Genomic DNA, 17,847 nt, shown 5'->3' with positions numbered 1-17,847 from the left:
TTAAAGGAGTTTCGTCTGGGGTACCAAATTTGAACTGCATACAGATCAAACAATTGATAGAGATGTTCTCTACTAAGGGATTGGATAAAGTCTCTGGCAGAATAAAGTGATGTGTGTCCATGTTAAACGAATTCGACTTTACAATCCTATATATCCCAGGAGTGAACAACTAGGTGGCTGATTGTCACATATCACTAATAGTGTGGAATCTGTGAATGACAACGAGAAGAATGAAATTTGTGAAGTATGGGAGCCCACAATTCCTAAACAGGAATGGTATGGAGAAATGGAAAAAGATGCAGATAATTATTAAAGATTAGCTGGAAGGGGAACCGAATAAAGACACTGCGAGAGAAGCAGGTGTTGAAGGATTATGGAACTTGAGGAATTAACTCCATGCATGTGATGATATTCTCATGAACGGAAATGGTACCTCTGGAGGGACTGAAGGAGAAGATAATACGCCTTGTTCATGAAAGTCAAAGTATTTTGAAGTCCAAGCCCGTTATAAGGAACAGTTATTGGTGGCCAGCATGCGATGCCCAGATCGAGAACAGAGTTAGGGATTGTATCCTTTGTACTAAAAATGACAATGTGTGTGTGTGATTGAGAAATGTCCCATGGCCTAACTGACATACCGGGAAGACATGATGTGCTTGGGCCAATATGGAGTGATGGATGTCAGACGTACTGCACAGTGGTTTTGGATGTGTGCGGAGGTAGAGATGGCACCTCATGCCACCACAAAAAGTATAACAGAATTTTTCAAAGAACTATGTAAGCATGAGGGTTACACGGGTGTGGTCCTTGCCGAGAACGGCTCATACTTTACATCAAAAGAAATGGAAAAGTACTTCGAAACAAGGGCCATTGTCCATAAGACGAGTGCCAAATATCCACAAACTAATGGAATCATAGAACGGTATAACAGGATAATTAAGGATGCCATCAGATGGGGAATGGTCCAATGGAAAGGAGAGGAAGGAGGTAGTAAAGAGAACGATGTGGGCCTCTGGCAAAGGAAAATGCAGGATGCCATGAGGCCGAGCGACCGCAGAACTCAAAGGCCGGAAGAATCCCAGGCATTCTGGAATTTTGTAACCATCTGGAAAATGTCTTGAGCCCTCACCTTGGGTGGCGAGCACTTTCCCAAGAAAGTGTCTAAGACAGGCCCGATGTACTGGAGATGTTGGGAAGGTGTCATTTGGGACTTCTTGAAATTGAGGGAGAAGCCCAGCCTGTGAAGAGAATGGCAGGTAACGTTGAGATGAAACAAGGCTTGTTCGGGAGAACGCGCCGTGATCAGCCAATCGTCCAGGTAGGGGTAGGCATGAATCCCCCCTCTCCTGAGATGCGCTGCCATCACCATCATCAGTTTGGTGAACACCCTTGGGGTGGAGGTCAACCCAAAAGGCAGGACTCGAAACGGATAGTGTGCCGCCAACTTCGAACCTCAGGCATTTCCTGTGCTTGAGATGGATTGGCACATGAAAATAAGAATCCTGAAGGTCCAATGACACCAACCAATCCTAAAGTTGGAGGGCCGGAAGGATCTGAGAAAGAGTGACCATCTTGAATTTGTCTTTCCTGAGGAACTTGTTCAAGTATCTTAAGTCCAAGATGGGTCTCAGTCCCCAGTCCTTTTGGGGAATCAAAACATATGGGGAATACCAACCCTTGTTCCTCTCTGCTACAGGCAATGGCTCTATAGCACCTTTCCCTAGCATGGTTAAGATTTCCTGAACAAGGAGCGGATCCGGAAACCTCAAGGAGTGTTTCCCCAGTGGATTGGTGTGAGGCTTTGAGATAAAGGGAAGGCAGTAGCCGTGGGCTATTGTTTCCAGAGCACACGCATCTGAAGTAATGACTCACCATTCTTCTAGATGCTGAGACAGCCTGCCCCCCCACTGGTGACCTAGGACCAAAGCCTTCAGAGCGGTTTTGAAGCGGCTGTTGCAATGGTAAAGAGGCTGCAGCTGGAGCTGACTTGGCACCTCTACCTCATCCACTAAGAGGGAACTTTTTTTTCGGTGGCCTCCGACTGCCCATTCCTCTCGCCCTTCCAAATGAGGAGTAGTAGCGAAAAGATCTACCTCGACTGGTGGTCCACCAGAACGAAAAGGCTGAGGTTGCCTAACAACGGCGCCTAAAGACTTGGCGGCCGCCTTCGAGGTCTGCAACTTCTTAAGGCTTCAGCCTTGCTGCCAAAAAGATGAGACCCATCAAATGGCATGTTGAGAAGACGGGCCTGGACATCAGGCGCAAAACCCGACTTCCGCTACCACGCAAACCTGCGCATCATGGTGCTCATAGCCATGGATCTGCTGACACTATCCGCAGAATCCAAGCCAGACCGGAGGGACTCACACATAGCTTCCTTGTCGCCCTTAATAGCCAGGAAACCGTACCCTTCATCACCTTCTGGAATGTGCTCCAATGCCATGGAGATGCACTCCCACAGAGTGTACGAAAATTTAGCAAGCACACAGGTAGAGTTGGCTGATTTCTACGTGATACTCCCTGACGAAAATACCTTCTGCGCCCATCCATCTATGCGCTTATGGTCCCTATCAGGAGGGATGGTAGGGTACGTGGCTTGCTTCGAGGTAGCCGTAGCTGCCAGAACCACCAGACTCTCGGGAGTGGGGTGTTGTGACTGATAGCCAGGGTCGCTACTGGAGGGGTGGTATTTTTTTTGTAAGAGACTTGTCCACCGCGAGATTAGTTTCCAGGGTTTCCCAATTCCTGGCCACTCTTTTTTGAAGAGCCACATGGAAAGGTAACACAGGATCCGTAGGCGGACCCTTGTCCAAAATATCTGTAAGATCATCCTGATCAAAATGCGCTGGAGGTATGGACCAGACCAAGTATTCCACCACCTTAGACATAAGGAGTCTATATGAAGTTGCCATGCTCCCCTGCGTCTGGCTTGCCGAACTCCAGCTCAGGAGAGGTATCAATACCACTTGCATTGTGCAAAGTGTCACACAGGTCCTGCATCCTGCTCTCCTCTGAAATGAGGCACTCCGGCACATTAGGAGTACCATACTGGATGGAGCCCAAAGGGGGCATCCGCCTCATCCGAATGTTCATCCTCTTCAAAAATAGAAGTGAGGTTCCTAAAAATAAATCCTTTTTAGTAAAAGGGACATAACCTTTTTCTGGCATAGATTCCATAAGCTTAGAATGCGTCGAAGGCGCCAACTTTGATTTAGCCAAAGCCTTCCTTGGAGGTTCAACAGGTCCTGGGGACTGAGTCGGTAAACTAGGCCCCAAAACGTTGACAGCTTCGGCGTCTAAAACGGCACCGAAGGCTTGACAGGCGTCAAAGACCGATGAGCACCAACTATGCCGTTGATTGCTTCGAAAGGCCTCGACGACACCAGAGACCTTGACCTCCCTCACCTTGTCTCGAGGCCTCGAGATAAGAATCACACTGTGTACCCGGGCTCAAGGGCACGCGAGTATCAGGCCGAGACCGCTCCTTGCCGGCTTACACAGAAGGCGCGGACGGAGCCTTGCCCTGTCTCTCAAAAATCTTCAGCATCTCCATACGGAAAGCTTCCCACTCTGCAGGTGTCAATTATTTGGACGGGCATGTCACCCTCTCGGGGCTACCACCTGACGAAGACTAGGAAGGCGACCTGCAGTGACTTCGATTCCATGAGGACGAAGAGTGGCGGGAACCACTACGAGACCGTGAGCGCTTGGCCCCTCGACTCGTGGGTCAAAAGCCCAGCCGGTCGGGATTTACGGGGCTTGGACACTGTGCCTACCAGTTACTTCCCCTTTTGTTCCCGCAAGGCCTTCCCTGTCATGGCTTGACATTTGGAACAAGTATCTGCCTCGTGGCCCTCGCCCAGGCACCACAGACAGACCCGATCCGGATCCGTAATCGACATCTTGGAGCCGCACTCCTTACATTTCTTGAACCCAGAACGAGGAGTTGTCGGGGTAGAAGACTAAGACATTGTTGAAAAGATGAAAAACGAAGTACGAGGCGTGCCAAGTTTCACGAAGCAAACACGTTTGTGGAAAAACGGGCACCGTGCGTGCTAGTTATAACATCTGATGAAGTCACACTCAACGGAGGTCTTCGAGGGACATGGACTCAACGCCATTGATGCAGGGCGCCCTCTGCCGAAATATTTTCTAAAGCTGCCGAAGCTGGACATTACATGTCAAAGATGAGGAATACGTTAGAGGGCACAATCCATTCAAAATGTCCCATGGCCTAATGGACACACCGGGAAGACCATGGGAAAAAGTAGAGATTGATGTGCTTGGGCCAATATGGAGTTATGAATGTCAGACGTACTGCATAGTGGTTGTGGATGTTTTGACAAGGTGGGCGGAGGTAGAGATGACACCTCATGCCACCACAAAAAGTATAACTGAATTTTCGAAAGAACTATGTAAGCATGAGGGTTACCCGGGTGTGGGCCTTACTCAGAACGGTTCACAATTAACATCAAAAGAAATGGAAAAATACTTCGAAACAAGGGCCATTGTCCGTAAGACGAGTGCCATATATCATCCACAACTAATGGAATTGTAGAAAGGTATAACATGATAATTAAGGATGCAATCAGATGGGCATGGTCCAACGGAAAGGAGTTGAAGGAGGTAGTAAAGAGAACGATTGTTGCCCATAGATTTACCTCACACTGTACCACAGGAATTTCTGTCTGAATACAGTAGGGAAAAAAGGGTACAAGGCGACTCTTTCCCGGTTGGATGGGTGATGGGTCAGACATGGAGGTGAGGTTGGTTGGTGTGTAAGAGATGATTACAGAGTCAGATGAAGAACAAGGCTGTCCAAGACAGGAGCTGTTTAGGAGACGCAGTGTTCCCCATGTGGGGGGCTGGGTCAGGATCAAGTTACCCTTTGCGTTGCGTGGTGATGGTTGTCGGTGGTCTATGCCTATTGAGATGGTTGAGGTGTTCAAGCACGCATTGAGGACGAAAGATGGCAGGGTGTGGAATATTGAAAGGGTGATGGTTGTGGAGCCGAGAAAGGTTGAAGAGATGGGCAGAAGGAATGTTGATGTGGGTGGTGGGGAAAGGAATATTGAGAGAAGTGGAATGTTTACCTTGTCAGATGCATCAGATATATCGCTGTTCACATCAAGATGGGGAAGAAGTTAACGGAGACCACGTTACCTGGACGACTATACCGAAAGGTGGAAATACCAGCATCTCTGTGAAAGACAGGTGATGTGTAGTAGTGGGATTACATTGCATCATGGAACCCATGACGCAATGCAGACTGTCAAGCCCACAGAACAGTCGCGGGAGGACGACGGTTGGAGCCACTAGGAGAGCAGGGCTCGCAGTATGCATATTCCACGCTTACCAGAGCATTTATATACATGTGTCATATACTTCACAGCTTCACCATTAGAAGAGTTCTTGAGAGATGCGAGACCAGAATAGTCTCCTCTTCAGTAGGAGAATTTTCTCTTTTAGGGATCACTCCCAGATGTTAAGAGACATTTCTCCCATCTTTGTGTTCAGTTCACTGTTCTAATTTGTACAAACGGGTTTCCTTTGCAAGTCCCTGGCTCACCTGGGGATGACTTTGGTCAAGCAATCATATTTGACTCTTGAGAGGGGAGCGGTAAAGATGGGATTTTGGGGTGGCATGGTATTACTTTGGCTAGATGTTGCTGTGAGGGTACTCATAGCTTGAGGGTGAGTGGATGTCTTTGTACAGGTGGATGGCGCAGTTCAGTGTAGTCTCAAGTGTGTTCTGTGGGACTTGGCCTTATTTTTTAGATTAACAGCAAACCCAGGGGTGGGTCAGCTACATCATTCAGATGCAAAGTTCAGCAGTGGTACCCCAATGGTGCCTTGGGAGGGGGCATGCCTGGATCGAACGCCACTTGGTCAGTTTCACTACTACCACCCATGGGAGACCGTTTCCTGGGTGGATGAGCACGGTGCTGTTCCTGATGTAGGATGGTAGCGCTGGTGAAGCGGGGACCCCACAGCCACATATCCTGCAGATGGAGGGCCCGAGACTTCAGAAGAGAATTATTTCAGTTCCAGCATGAGATGGCGGTGCTCCGGTTTCACTGCGCATGTCAGGAACACAGGAAGCCCAACGATTCCTGTCTGGGTGGAGCACAGCAGCCAGAGGCCTGCATGGAGAGGGGTCCCTCAGGGTGATGGTTACAGGAAGTAGAAAGGGAAACAAATCTTTCATTCAAGTGTGTGTGTGCGCAATGGTGTTGCAGGTTTATGTGTGTGTGTGCATACAGGGGTATGTATTTGGTCATGTGTTTGAATTATTATGTATGAGTGGCTGGGTGCACTTGTGAATGAAAAAGTATATGGTGTATAGGCAGATGTGTGAATGAGCGAGTGAATGTGTGTTTGCTTGCGTTTGTACAAGAAATTCATTTTGGCAGATGGGGCCAGGGGGCGGAATGAGCTACTACAACATTTTTAATGGGCATCCATGAAAAAGCCAGCACGATTTGGGTTAAGTGGCTGGGATTTTGGTGCAACCAATCTAACCATTTCTTACTGAGGTATGACTTTTACTGGCTATGAAGGGTAAAGCACCCGTGTTTTGTGTCTAGACTGGCCTAATTTGGTGCAGACAATTTAGACATGTTTTCCTACTATACCATGGCATTTTAATGGCAAAGCCAAAAGAATTGTTCTTACATATATTGGCAGAGCCAGCATATACATGTTTTCTTATAGCATTAATGGAATTATGCGCAAAACAAACAGTATTTTCTTATAATGGACTACTCGCATATACTGGTGCAGAAACATAGAAAGTTATGGGCACAGCCAATTGGGAGAAAAAAAATGTTTTACTGCCATATATTGTGGGCAAAGACATCATGAAAATGTTTTGTGAAATGCTGGGGTGTGCAGTCTTGGCAACTTGCATCTATTGTATTTTTGTGTTGGAGTTACCCTACAAATCAATTGCAAACGGTCTAGCTTTTTACCCAATTTTTCAAATAAAGTGTGCTGTATAATACACCACTGCAACCCAGTATTCAAAACTGTTTATTAAGGGGAAGCCCCTCCCACCCATCCAGGTCCCCCCCCCACCCCGAAACCATTTTGGTTAGTTTGGGCTCTGTCATATTTGTGGGAAATGATTATGCCATCCAATTAAAAAGCAAATACATTTAAAAAGGAAACATTATCAGCCGCCAAAGGATGAGTGGTTGAATGGCTATGAACGCATGCATCGAAGGGTAGGACTCAGGTGAAGGGCACTGGAGTCTGGATGTTTTCTTGTTCTAGTGGAATTTTTGAGCAAGCCAACTTGATGAATGTTATATTACATGGAGGAGGATTTGGGGGATGGGTTTAGCACAATGGTGCAGGCAGACGACTATTTCTGTGGCATGGATTTTTACCCACTTTTTTATAAATTTGATTTAATTGCATTAGCAATTTTTACAAAACAAGAAAACACAGTTCCCTCCTTAATTGTTCATAACATCTTTCCATTACCAAATTCCGACCATTTTTACGTGTCCATATCTTACTGTTCCTCTTGAGAGTTCGTTAGAATTTTCTGGTCAACTGATGGAAGAACCATGAAACTACTGCGATAACCCATGATGTTTTCTGACCACTCATCAGTACAGACCATCTACTTTCATCATCTATTGTTCTAAAATTTCAAAAGAGTGGCTTGAGTAGGAGTCAACGTTGTTCAGCCAACCCTGGGCAACTCATCATCACGCGTTTGAACGTTTCCACTTTTTCAGTGTCCAAGCAGAATCTACAAACATTCGATTGACTATGACCTCGGATCTTCATGATCTCATTTGTTTGAAGTAGGTTGAATCGCATTCTCATGAAGTTATCCCTATAGCTTCTGTTTGGAAATTTTAGAAGTTAGGGGCGTACCTGATTTAGCTTCATGTGAGTTGGTGGTAAGTCTGTAACCAGTTTAGAGGCTACTGCTTTTTCAAGGTTCTTTATCCAATCAAGCCGAAAGAGGTTTTTTGTTTTACTTTTATGGGATTTGTACATAAATCCTCTTCCGCACAACATAGTTCTTCCAGTATCTTCCTGTTACATGCCCATTTCAACAACCTGGGAGATGTCCCTTTATTTATCTCGTTGTTGATTATCTTCAAGACCGTAGGGCTAGTCGAAAGAATTATTTTCCGAAAGAGGGTGAGCCTTTTCCATTCACCAATTGCTTGAAATCGAAGTTATGTTCAATTCTCTGTGAATTACTATAATTTGTGAGGAATTTGGCAGACTTAAGATTTTTTTCCACATGACGGATTCGAGTCTGCACCACATCCCTTCAGGGATCTCCAGGACTGCATCCACCTTATATGTGAGTGCTGGTATTTTTCTTCCTTTATAGAATTTTATAGCCGCCACCAGTGAAAAGTGAGCATACTTTTTGAAATGCCAGTGACTTTGCTTTCTCTAATAAAACTTCCTGTAATGGGGTCTCCACTGAGCTATTATTTACAGTAATTCCCCAGGTATTCGAATATTGCGACCTGCTCTATTCCGTTTGACCCCAGGGTCCATTGGAATGGCTCTTTTCTTGAGTTTCCTCGTTGGAAGCACATTATTTTTGTCTTCGACTGATTAATCTCCAGCATATTGAGTTAACATATCTGTGTAGGCTATCCAGTTGTCGCGTATACCAGTCGTGTAATTTTCTCTCCCCTAATTGTTGGAGGAAAACGATCGCAACCGGGGTTCCAAATTCTGAATATCTGATATGATAAAGTTGTAGATGACAGGGGCCAAAAGGCACCCCTGCTTCACCCCTCGAAATGTTGGAATAGCCTGGGAGAGTAGACTTGCCCGATTTAGCCGTTCTCTAATCTGCGTGTCTGTATGGAGGGCTATTAAGCGCTTCATTACATCAATGGGGCATTCACGTTCCTCCAGTTTGAACCATAGCAGGTTACGGTCCACCTGGTCGAACGCTTGGAGGTGGTCCACAAATGCTAATAAGATCTTTCCACCTCCCTGATGGGACTTGTCTTTCAGGATGTTCAAGAGCATAATGTTTACTGAGGTTCCAAGTGATTTTACGAACCCAGTTTGCAGTGGGTCAGTTGCATCTGCAGACGTGGTCCAGACCAGGAATTTCTTCAACAGAAACAACCCAAAGATTTTTCCTATCACGGCCAGTAACGCGATGGGTCAGTAGTTTCTTGAATCATTCTGGTCTCCCTTTTTGTAGATGGGGACGATCGCAGCTGTTTTCCAGGAATCTGGTATATTTCTTTGTTCTGCTATTTCGTTAAAAACTTTGTATAAAGAGAACATTCTTCCGGGTTTTCCTGCAACATTACGTTTGTGAGTCCGTCGGGACCTGGGGCTCTTGATCGGTTTAGTTTTCGTATTTTTCCAAGAATGCCCGAGGCCTCGTACATGAAGGCCTATGGTTTCACTTCATACCGCGTGATTTTTTTCGAGGTTTGTCCAAGCGACCCTTGATTCAGGGCTGTAAAGTGCTCCTTCCATGCCTTCACACTCACACAGTTTTGTTGCTCATCGTCGATGACACTAAGCAGGGATTTTATTAAAGACCGAAAATCTTTTTTTCCTCCCGCAAGTACTCTAAGCATGTGCTCAGCGTCTTGTTGTAGCAATTTGTGCCTGTGTGGAATGATCCACGATTTATATTCCTTCGATGCTTTCAGTGCTTGTGCCTGGAGTCCTTCTTGGTTTGTTTTAGCTGCCCGTCTATTTAAACGTCTCATCACTCCGTTTTTCCACCAGGGTGGTATTGTAGGTGTGACAGCCTGGTTTATTTGCGTTGTTATTCCTCTGCTTTTTACTGTTAAAAGGGAGTGGTCTATAGTCCACATGTTTCTTTGACTGACTCTCCGACTCCTGTTCCATGGTGTAATTTTTTTGTCAGTGCTCTTTTTCTTTCGACTTAAGTCAAAGACTATTTCCCCCATTATTCACTTCTACTTTTTAAAATGGCGTCATCCATGATAGATGTAACCATCTCAATGAATTTTTCATCTTTAATAGCCTGAGGGTTCTGTCTAGGTGTATATGGTGCCAAGGTTTTTGCTGTTAATTGAGGGTACCTTTCGGTCTCTTTGCCTGACTCTTGTGAGGCAAGGCCAGTATCCTCTAGCCTCACCCGCTCTCTTGTACCTATTGGTGAGTTTTTCCGCTTCTGTGGCGTAGTTGGCTCTTTATCCAGTGACATCTGTCTTTATGAAAGTGTTTTTATTGCATCCAGCATTTCTTGTTCCAACGCTTTTCCCCCCCTTCTGGGGTGGTCTCTACCGTCCCCTGGCCGTTATTTGTAGGTATTTTCCCCTCTAACATTGATGTTGGGGTCGAATAATTTAAGTTGCTCATCTTTATAGTGTGCTGGTGCAATGGAGTTTGAGCCTCGTTTTCCAAAACTTCGCCTGCTGCCTCTAGGAACTCTGCATCAGATTTCATGGGTAGGTACCTTGAAAGAGTCGTCCACATTCAGCTTCCGTTTCAGGAAATAGTTTTTCAAACTTTCAGAGAAGAGTAATCCTTTAGCTTTGATCCTTCTTTTGCTGGATATCTGAGCGGCCGGTACGTTTACTGGGGAATTTGGGTCAGACGCTTTGGCTTTCAGGACCTTTTCTGCTGATTTTAGCGTCTTGCTAATGGTCGGTTTTATTTTATTTTTCCCTTGTGGTTTCAGTTTTTATTTCGATGCGTTTTTAGTTCCTTGGGGGGGGGGGGGGGGGGCTTTCGCCTGACTTGACCACCGCAACAGCAGCTGCAGGCTCCTTCACTGGTGACTTCCTGGGAGGTTTTGATGAACCCCCGTTGCCAGGTCTGTGGTGTCCTTCGCACCAGGAACCCCCTTCTCTGTAACATAGTGGTGTTTAGGTTGGCCACATCGGGTTCTACAGCTCCCTCTCCTCGCGCCTCCATTGAGTGGGCAGGTGTTTTCTCACTAATAGGTAAGTTCCTCATATCCCGTTTCCGTATACTGCGGGTACAATGTTTTTGTTCTAGACTTACTGAGGCATAAGTGATTTGTTTTCATTCTGTGGGATTGCATGGATTTGCACCAAAGACGACTTTGATTGTTTTTAAGTTTGCCGACTGGTATCCCGTAGGTGTCGCCTCTCCCCGGGGGCTACCTGTCTGGATATTATCAGGTGTCCGCGGATGCGGGTGTGTTTCGTTGCACGTTGGCAACTGACTCGGAGAGTGAGAGCCGTTCCCCACAGCTCCATCTGTTTCCCCGCGTGGGGTCTGGCTCTGGTGGAGTCCGAAATAGGTTGATGGGGGTTGTGGACAAATAAGTTTGAGCCTGAACCCAGCCTCGGTTTTCAGGCTGCCTGCATTCATTGCCGCTGGGGATTGAAGTAAGGCAGACGTGTGTTGATGAGTGATATTCGGTGGATATACCAAAAGACCGGTTGTAGTGATCGCGATGGCGGGGGCTTACCTTCTGCCTAACGCTGCGCTTCTCTTCCTTTTGATCTTCCAGTGGAATCCATGGTAGAGTGGCCGTTGTTCTCTTGATTATCTAGAGTCCTCTGCTCATTCCGCTGGTCCCGCACGACCTTGGCAGTAGCAGTGGCAGCGGCTTGCCACACAGGATCTTCCTCGAGTTCGAGCTCCTGCTCATGGCCAGCAAAATGCAGCGGGTTCGGTGGTGTGTTTGTTCGCTCTCTCTCTCTCAAGTTCGTCTTGCTTTCTGGAACTCCCCAGCGAGCGACCCTCTGCCATACTTCCTTTGTAATCAACCGCAAGGTGATGCAGTGATTTAGCAAGGTGTTCAGCTGCCTCGCAGTCATGCAGGACTGTAACTCTCCGTAACTCTGCTGCCGCTCCGTGGCGGGAGTAGCTTTTTGAAGATTGGGTCCACCCACAAGAATAGAGCCAGAGAAAATACTTCAGGTTACAGGTAACAGGCAGCCCTTACTGCAGGCCTGTAACTCTCCGTAATTACTCACATAAGTGCAAGGCCAATATGATCTGTGTTATTACTCGAGGAGGGTAGGTGCACTTGTGCCGCAAGCATCCTTACAGTAGCATTACATGTTTTACTTGCATTCAAAGTAAAATCAACATGAAGAGTATTCTTACATGGTGTTATAGGCATTGGGTAAGTGTTTGATCAGCCCTCAATTATACTTTTTCTTCCTGTGGCAGGAGATTTTTACTGGCATTAAGGGAAAAGCCAATAAGAAAATGTTCAAACATGTGGATACTGGCAGAGCCAGCATGAACAAGTTTCCTTGTAGCATTACTATGCTTATTACTGGACACGCACAAAGTTTGCTGGCACATTTGGGTAGCAGATGCCAGGCACAGTCCCTTGTTTCTACGCTACGTGTTTGTTTAAAACCCATACTTACATCTTTCCCCTAGTGCAGTGTGCAGTATGCCCCTACAGCAGCATGATCATCATGCGCATGGCACATGGCTGGTGGTCCAGGCCATTCCGGAGAGGGCTTTGTTGCCCAGCTGGGGGGAGGGGGCAGACCCTCGCCTAGCTAGACTCACATGGGGGTCCTGCGAGGATGGTACCTGGTGCTGAAAATGGGGCCCACTGTTGCAAATGGGTCTTTGATTCGGGAATGCTCAACAGTCTTTCCAGAGGAGATCACAGCACTTGCACTATTTCCAACCACAGACAAAGGACAATTGCAAGGATTGCAATTGCTGGGAGCGATGTAGCTCCTGCTTGCAGCCTAGAATATTCTCGTTAGCATGAGGGCCCACAGCTAACTTGAGCTCACTTTGACTCCTCTCCAGGCCAAATTAGGCCTAAAACCTACTTATGCCACGTTACACACATTCCAATTCAAACAGAGCTAAATGAATATTAGGAAAGATTTACATGATATTTAAAGCACAATGGGTCCTATATATACTTGACAAAAAGTTAAACTTTGTACATCATGTGGAAGTTACATTTGGGGCACACTATGTAGTAGTTTCTTGTTCGCCAGAGTTTGCCCTGGTTTACTCGGCAATGCCTTAAAAAATGAGCTGCTCAACAAATTGTAATTTAATTCCCTGTAGCTTGGGTACGTTCAGGGTATAATGAACTGGCAGCAGTTCCAGAGTAGGGTTAGAAGGGGCGCTTTCATCCCCTGCGTTCTCTTGTGGACACAAGCTCATAAAATCCTAGGCGGTAATTTGCCAAAGCGCTTTCAAGCAAACACTACCCTGTGCTTATGGTTCGCTACTCAAAGCGAATGAAAAGGTACAGCATTGTATGGCAGAGTAGGGTACCATTTCTTTACTCTCCACACTCGCTGCTCCGGGATCCATACCCCCTTTCGCTAGGGTATGTTTAATTATGTACTTTACATTTTTGGCATACTCCCTATGTCAGTATACCGAGTCTAAAATCCAGTCTTTAAAATTGAGGATAGATATAATAAAGCAAGGGTATTTTTGTAGCAATGGCCATTTCTCTTATGTCAATCAAAATGGCCTAATGAGCGATTGTTCAGGGTTCAAAATTCGTTCCGATCTTTGCGCTATTCAGCGCCTGCATCTGGCTTAGCTTGACAGGAACAGGAACCAGGAGCTACATTTAGCTCCCCAGGCCAACTGGTGCTTTACAAATATGCCCATGTGACATTAACTGTGTATAAAGAATTGAGACACATCCAGAAGAGATTTAAAGCATAATGGAGCATATATAACGGACAAAAGGTTGAAGTTTGCATCTTGTGTGGAAGTTAGATTTGCGGTGCACCTTGTACTTGCTTCCCAGTGGTATCTACTGACTACCGGGTGATGCACAATACCCAGGACCTGGTTTTGTTGCCTGCTCATCAATTCTTAAATTTTGAACCCTGTTTAACGGAGCAGATCTTTACCCACATTTCTTGAGGTGTAATTAATTGCTAGAGTGTCAGCCAATTTAATTTCATGTTCATCTAATAAAAGTGACGTTGACTGGGAAATGTGCAGAATTTTTCTAGAAAAGTCATTTTCTACTACTTCCAGGGCATCAGTTCACGTCCAACCTCCCCATTATGCCTGCGCCATGATTAACCATACACATAACCTTGCTTTTATATATCCTCTGAATCCGATTGACAGGATAATATTTTATGGTACCAGAACGTATAACTCCTCCCACTGCCTGTATAATTTTGAACGGAATATTGGGTTTTGAAGACAAGAACATCTGGCTAATCATAGGGGTTATATATACTTTAGTAGCGGTTTGCCTCCAGACAATTTTGATGCTCACCAATGGTTTTACAGCCAAGTGCATAACATTCGAGGTTACAGTATTCAGGGTCAGTCGCTGGTTATTCATAAAAGGTGTTTAACACTCCACTAGTTTCAATGCCAGAGAAGACCGATTCATGAATACGGCATCATCAGTCTGCCACTAGGGCCCGCTTGAGAAGCTCCCAAGTCCATCAAGCCATCACATCTAGCACTGTCCAGTCTAGATATTTCCTTCACTGTAAAGCCGTGCTTTAAACCTAGCTGGAAATCATAGAAATGTTCTCTCACAATGGCTGATAAAAACGCATCCATCCACACTACCTCAACCACTTTTCCCTTCCCCTCATCCTGAGTTTTTTTCCCACACGTGATTGTGCCATTCATTATCTAAACCCCATTTCCCACCATCTCACTCCCCAAGTCCTCTTCTTTCCCATCTACAGATTAGGTCCAGTAACAATACGGCTATCATAGCAATTGGCCTGGGCTCAAAATGTGCATTTGTCACTAGCCATTACAGGGTTCGAAAATGAGGGGAGATGGGACCTATTTAGCTCCTGCTTGTAGCCTAGAAGTGCCGTTTAGCTTGACACCATCAGCTACTTTTGGCTCCCCAGGCCAATGGATGCTGAACAAAAACGCCTATGGCAATCAAACATTAGGACACAATCGATATGACATTTAAAGCAAAAGGGGTAAAAAAAATTGACAAAGTAATTTCCTCTACTGTGGCAGCTCGATTTACGGAATGTTATGTACTACCCCAGTGGTAGCTCCTGATGACTGATTAATGCTGGATACACAGGAGCTGCTTATCACATCTCAATTCCTATCAATGCCCTGCTAACGGTAATGGTAATGGACTCTTGGCGAGTAAGAAATGGTGTGCTTTATGTATGTGAATAAAACATTTTGAGTGACTTGATTGCTGGTACAAGCTTGCAAGGAGCAGTGCACATACTACACAGCATAAGATATTGGAGTAAGGGATGCAGCCTAGTGCCAAATCCAGAGACATCCAAGTGATCTTTGCCTCAAGTGAGATCAGGAAGGGAGCACGAGACTTGTCTGTGGCTGTCTTGCATACTTTTAATGTGTGCCATGCATGTTTATGCCTTCTATGCCTCTGAAGCTGGCCATGCTTCGTTATGCAAACTCTCCCATACGTCTTAACCTACCTCTTTATTTGCATTGTGTCTTAGTCTTCGATGCACCATTTTCCGTTGTATGCTTCCTATTCCTGTTAATGCGCTTGCTATGCCCTCCAAGCTTCCACACCTTTCTATGCACCGCCTATGCCTTTATTACCCTTTCGATGTCTTCAATCCCAGGGGAGTATAGCATAGGTTATGGCTTGGGGTGCTTTTTAGGCCTCTTGGTGCACATTGTATGTATGCCTTTTATACAGCCCATAATAATTACCTTTCTTTGCTTTCCACGAATTTAAAAGCAACGTTATGCATACCTTGCTTTTTAGCATACCTTTATGCCTTCGATACTTGGTAATGCACCGTTTATTAAAGATTGTTGCCGTTGAATGCCCCCTCTGCCTGTTTATGCATTCTTCTGTCTGTGTGCGTTATATGCAGCTATTAGCACTATGCATACTGAGATTTGTAGTTTATCCTTCCCCTCATTGCATGGCCATACAAGCCCACGGATGCCAAATGCGGCTGGCTAAAAGGGAAGGGCTGGCCTAATTGGTAACTTGGTCACTCAAAAAGTAGGTATGGGCAGGGGGTGCTCCCCTCAAAGTCCAAGTCAAGATTCAAGTCATATTTTTTTGCAAACCATTGTACTCTACACATTACGCTCAATTAGGTTGGTTTAAAAGCCAATATCCATAATTGTCACAATAAATAACTAATAAAAGGACGGGTCTGGAATCCAGGCGTCCCGGACACAGAGTCGTCGGTCACTCTACTAACGTTTTACATCTGAACGTTGAAAGACACATTTAAGCAGACCTCCACAAACAGGAATAATTAGAAGGACTGAATATCATCATGTAACGCGGGTCTCAAGATGTCCCATATCAAGAGTGACTAGCCCATCCATGCACGGTTTAATGTTTAGCATTCTGGTGCATTTCATCTTTCCATTTTATAAATACACTACAAAAAGTCCCAGAATGCTCACAGAAAAACAGCATTGGATGAACCCCACTCGCCGGACACGGAAACTGCGAACATTGGCCGGGAATGTGACATGTTCGCATTCTTGCAAACGCGACTCACCCGGGGGTACAAAGAGGGTAGCCTTGAGCTTGCCCTCCCGCACCGGGATCCTCCGCACCCCTTCTCCCATGAAGGCCCGCTCGTTGGTAGCCTTGGCCAGGGGCTGCCCAGGGGGTCCATGGGCATCGTGCACCTCCAGGTCCAGGTACAGCGGGCTGCAGACGTCCCTCTTCACCAGCCGCCTGAAAGGGGTCTCGGGTAGCAGCGACCACACCAGTCCCATGGGCTCGACCCCCGTGTAGCTGCCCCCCAGGGACGGGGAGCGGGTCAGGTCCAGCTCCCCGCTGCTCTCTGCGGTGTACTGAGCAGAGGATCGGAAAAGCACCCCGGTCTCATCAGTGAGAGAAGCCCGGAGCGTGACCGCCTGCAGCGGGGAGAGACCCCTGACAGAGATGCGGACAGGGTCATCAAACAGGCACTTAGGGGAGGGGGCGATGTCCAGGCTCACGGAGGCCATGTGGGCCCTACGGGCAGGGGCCAGAGCCCTCCTCAAGAAACGAGCCGCCCGTGGAGTGAACCGTGCGGCGGCGGCACGTCCCCTCAGCAGCAGCAGCATAACCATAAAGTGCGCAGCACCTCACCCCACCCCAGGAAAAGCAATGGCGGCCCGAGGGAAGGGATCAAGGGGCAGTTACGAGTGGAGCTGCTGCTGGGACATGACGGTCACCAGCTAGGCTCTCTGCCAGAACAGGCGTAAAGAAAGCATAGACCCACGTTTTGTGCACAGACCGCATTTTTGTTGTTGTGAATATGTGGATTGAGGAGTTCTGCGGCGGGGCGTCCCCTCAGCAGCGGCAGCATGATTATTAAGTGCGCAGTACCTCACCCCAGGAAAAGCAATGGCGGCCCGATGGAATGGATCAAGGGGCAGAACCTGTGGCGCTGCTGCTGCTGGGACATGCAGGTCTCCAGCGAGGGTCTCTGCCAGAAAAGGCGCGAAGAAAGCATAGCCCCACCCAACTGGGGGCTCAGGCCTTTGGTCGGTTTGTGCACAATTGTATTTTTTGAGAATATGTATGTCTTTAAGTGTAACAAGGACATGTTTGTTGTGAAATGAGCACTCTAGACACGGAGGCTGCAACGACTGGCTTTAATGCTCACAGTGATATAACCTATTTACAAAGAACTGTTAACATCACTGCTCAAGCTGTCCATGATTGTAAAGGGGTGGCAATTCTAAGGCTGAGTAGTGTTGGTTCTCTTTGCTCATATATCATAACCTTACCTAAATAATAATATCACAGACCCATTATGTTTGTGGAAAAATCATAGGCCGTAGGCATTTTATTTTCTTACAGAAAATACATGACAACAAAAAACCAATAATTGTCATATGCTTTTGGGCACCGTGTGTCCAGCTCCGGAGATGCCCAAGGCTCCTATGGAGTCCTTGTTACCCCTTGGGCCTCCGTGCCTGGGCACATGC

The 17,847-nt window shown here is 46.5% G+C and overlaps 1 protein-coding gene across 1 annotated transcript in view; it reads right to left on the bottom strand.

Moving 5' to 3' along the window:
• LOC138527552 (acyl-coenzyme A thioesterase 1-like) overlaps positions 1-17,294 on the bottom strand; it is an 89,917-nt gene extending 72,623 nt beyond the window's left edge. Inside the window, exon 1 of the mRNA XM_069638807.1 lies at positions 16,422-17,294. Coding sequence (XP_069494908.1) covers positions 16,422-16,983 — 562 coding nt within the window. The 5' untranslated portion in view covers positions 16,984-17,294. The remainder of the gene's footprint in view (positions 1-16,421) is intronic.
• Between the last annotated feature and the right edge of the window lie 553 nt (positions 17,295-17,847).

The sequence above is a fragment of the Ambystoma mexicanum genome, chromosome 14 (genome assembly GCF_040938575.1).
Source record: "Ambystoma mexicanum isolate Mex_15411 chromosome 14, UKY_AmexF1_1, whole genome shotgun sequence".
Lineage (NCBI taxonomy): Eukaryota > Metazoa > Chordata > Amphibia > Caudata > Ambystomatidae > Ambystoma > Ambystoma mexicanum.
The sequence above is the reverse complement of the archived record's forward strand: the minus strand, read 5'-3'. Positions and strand labels throughout refer to the sequence as shown.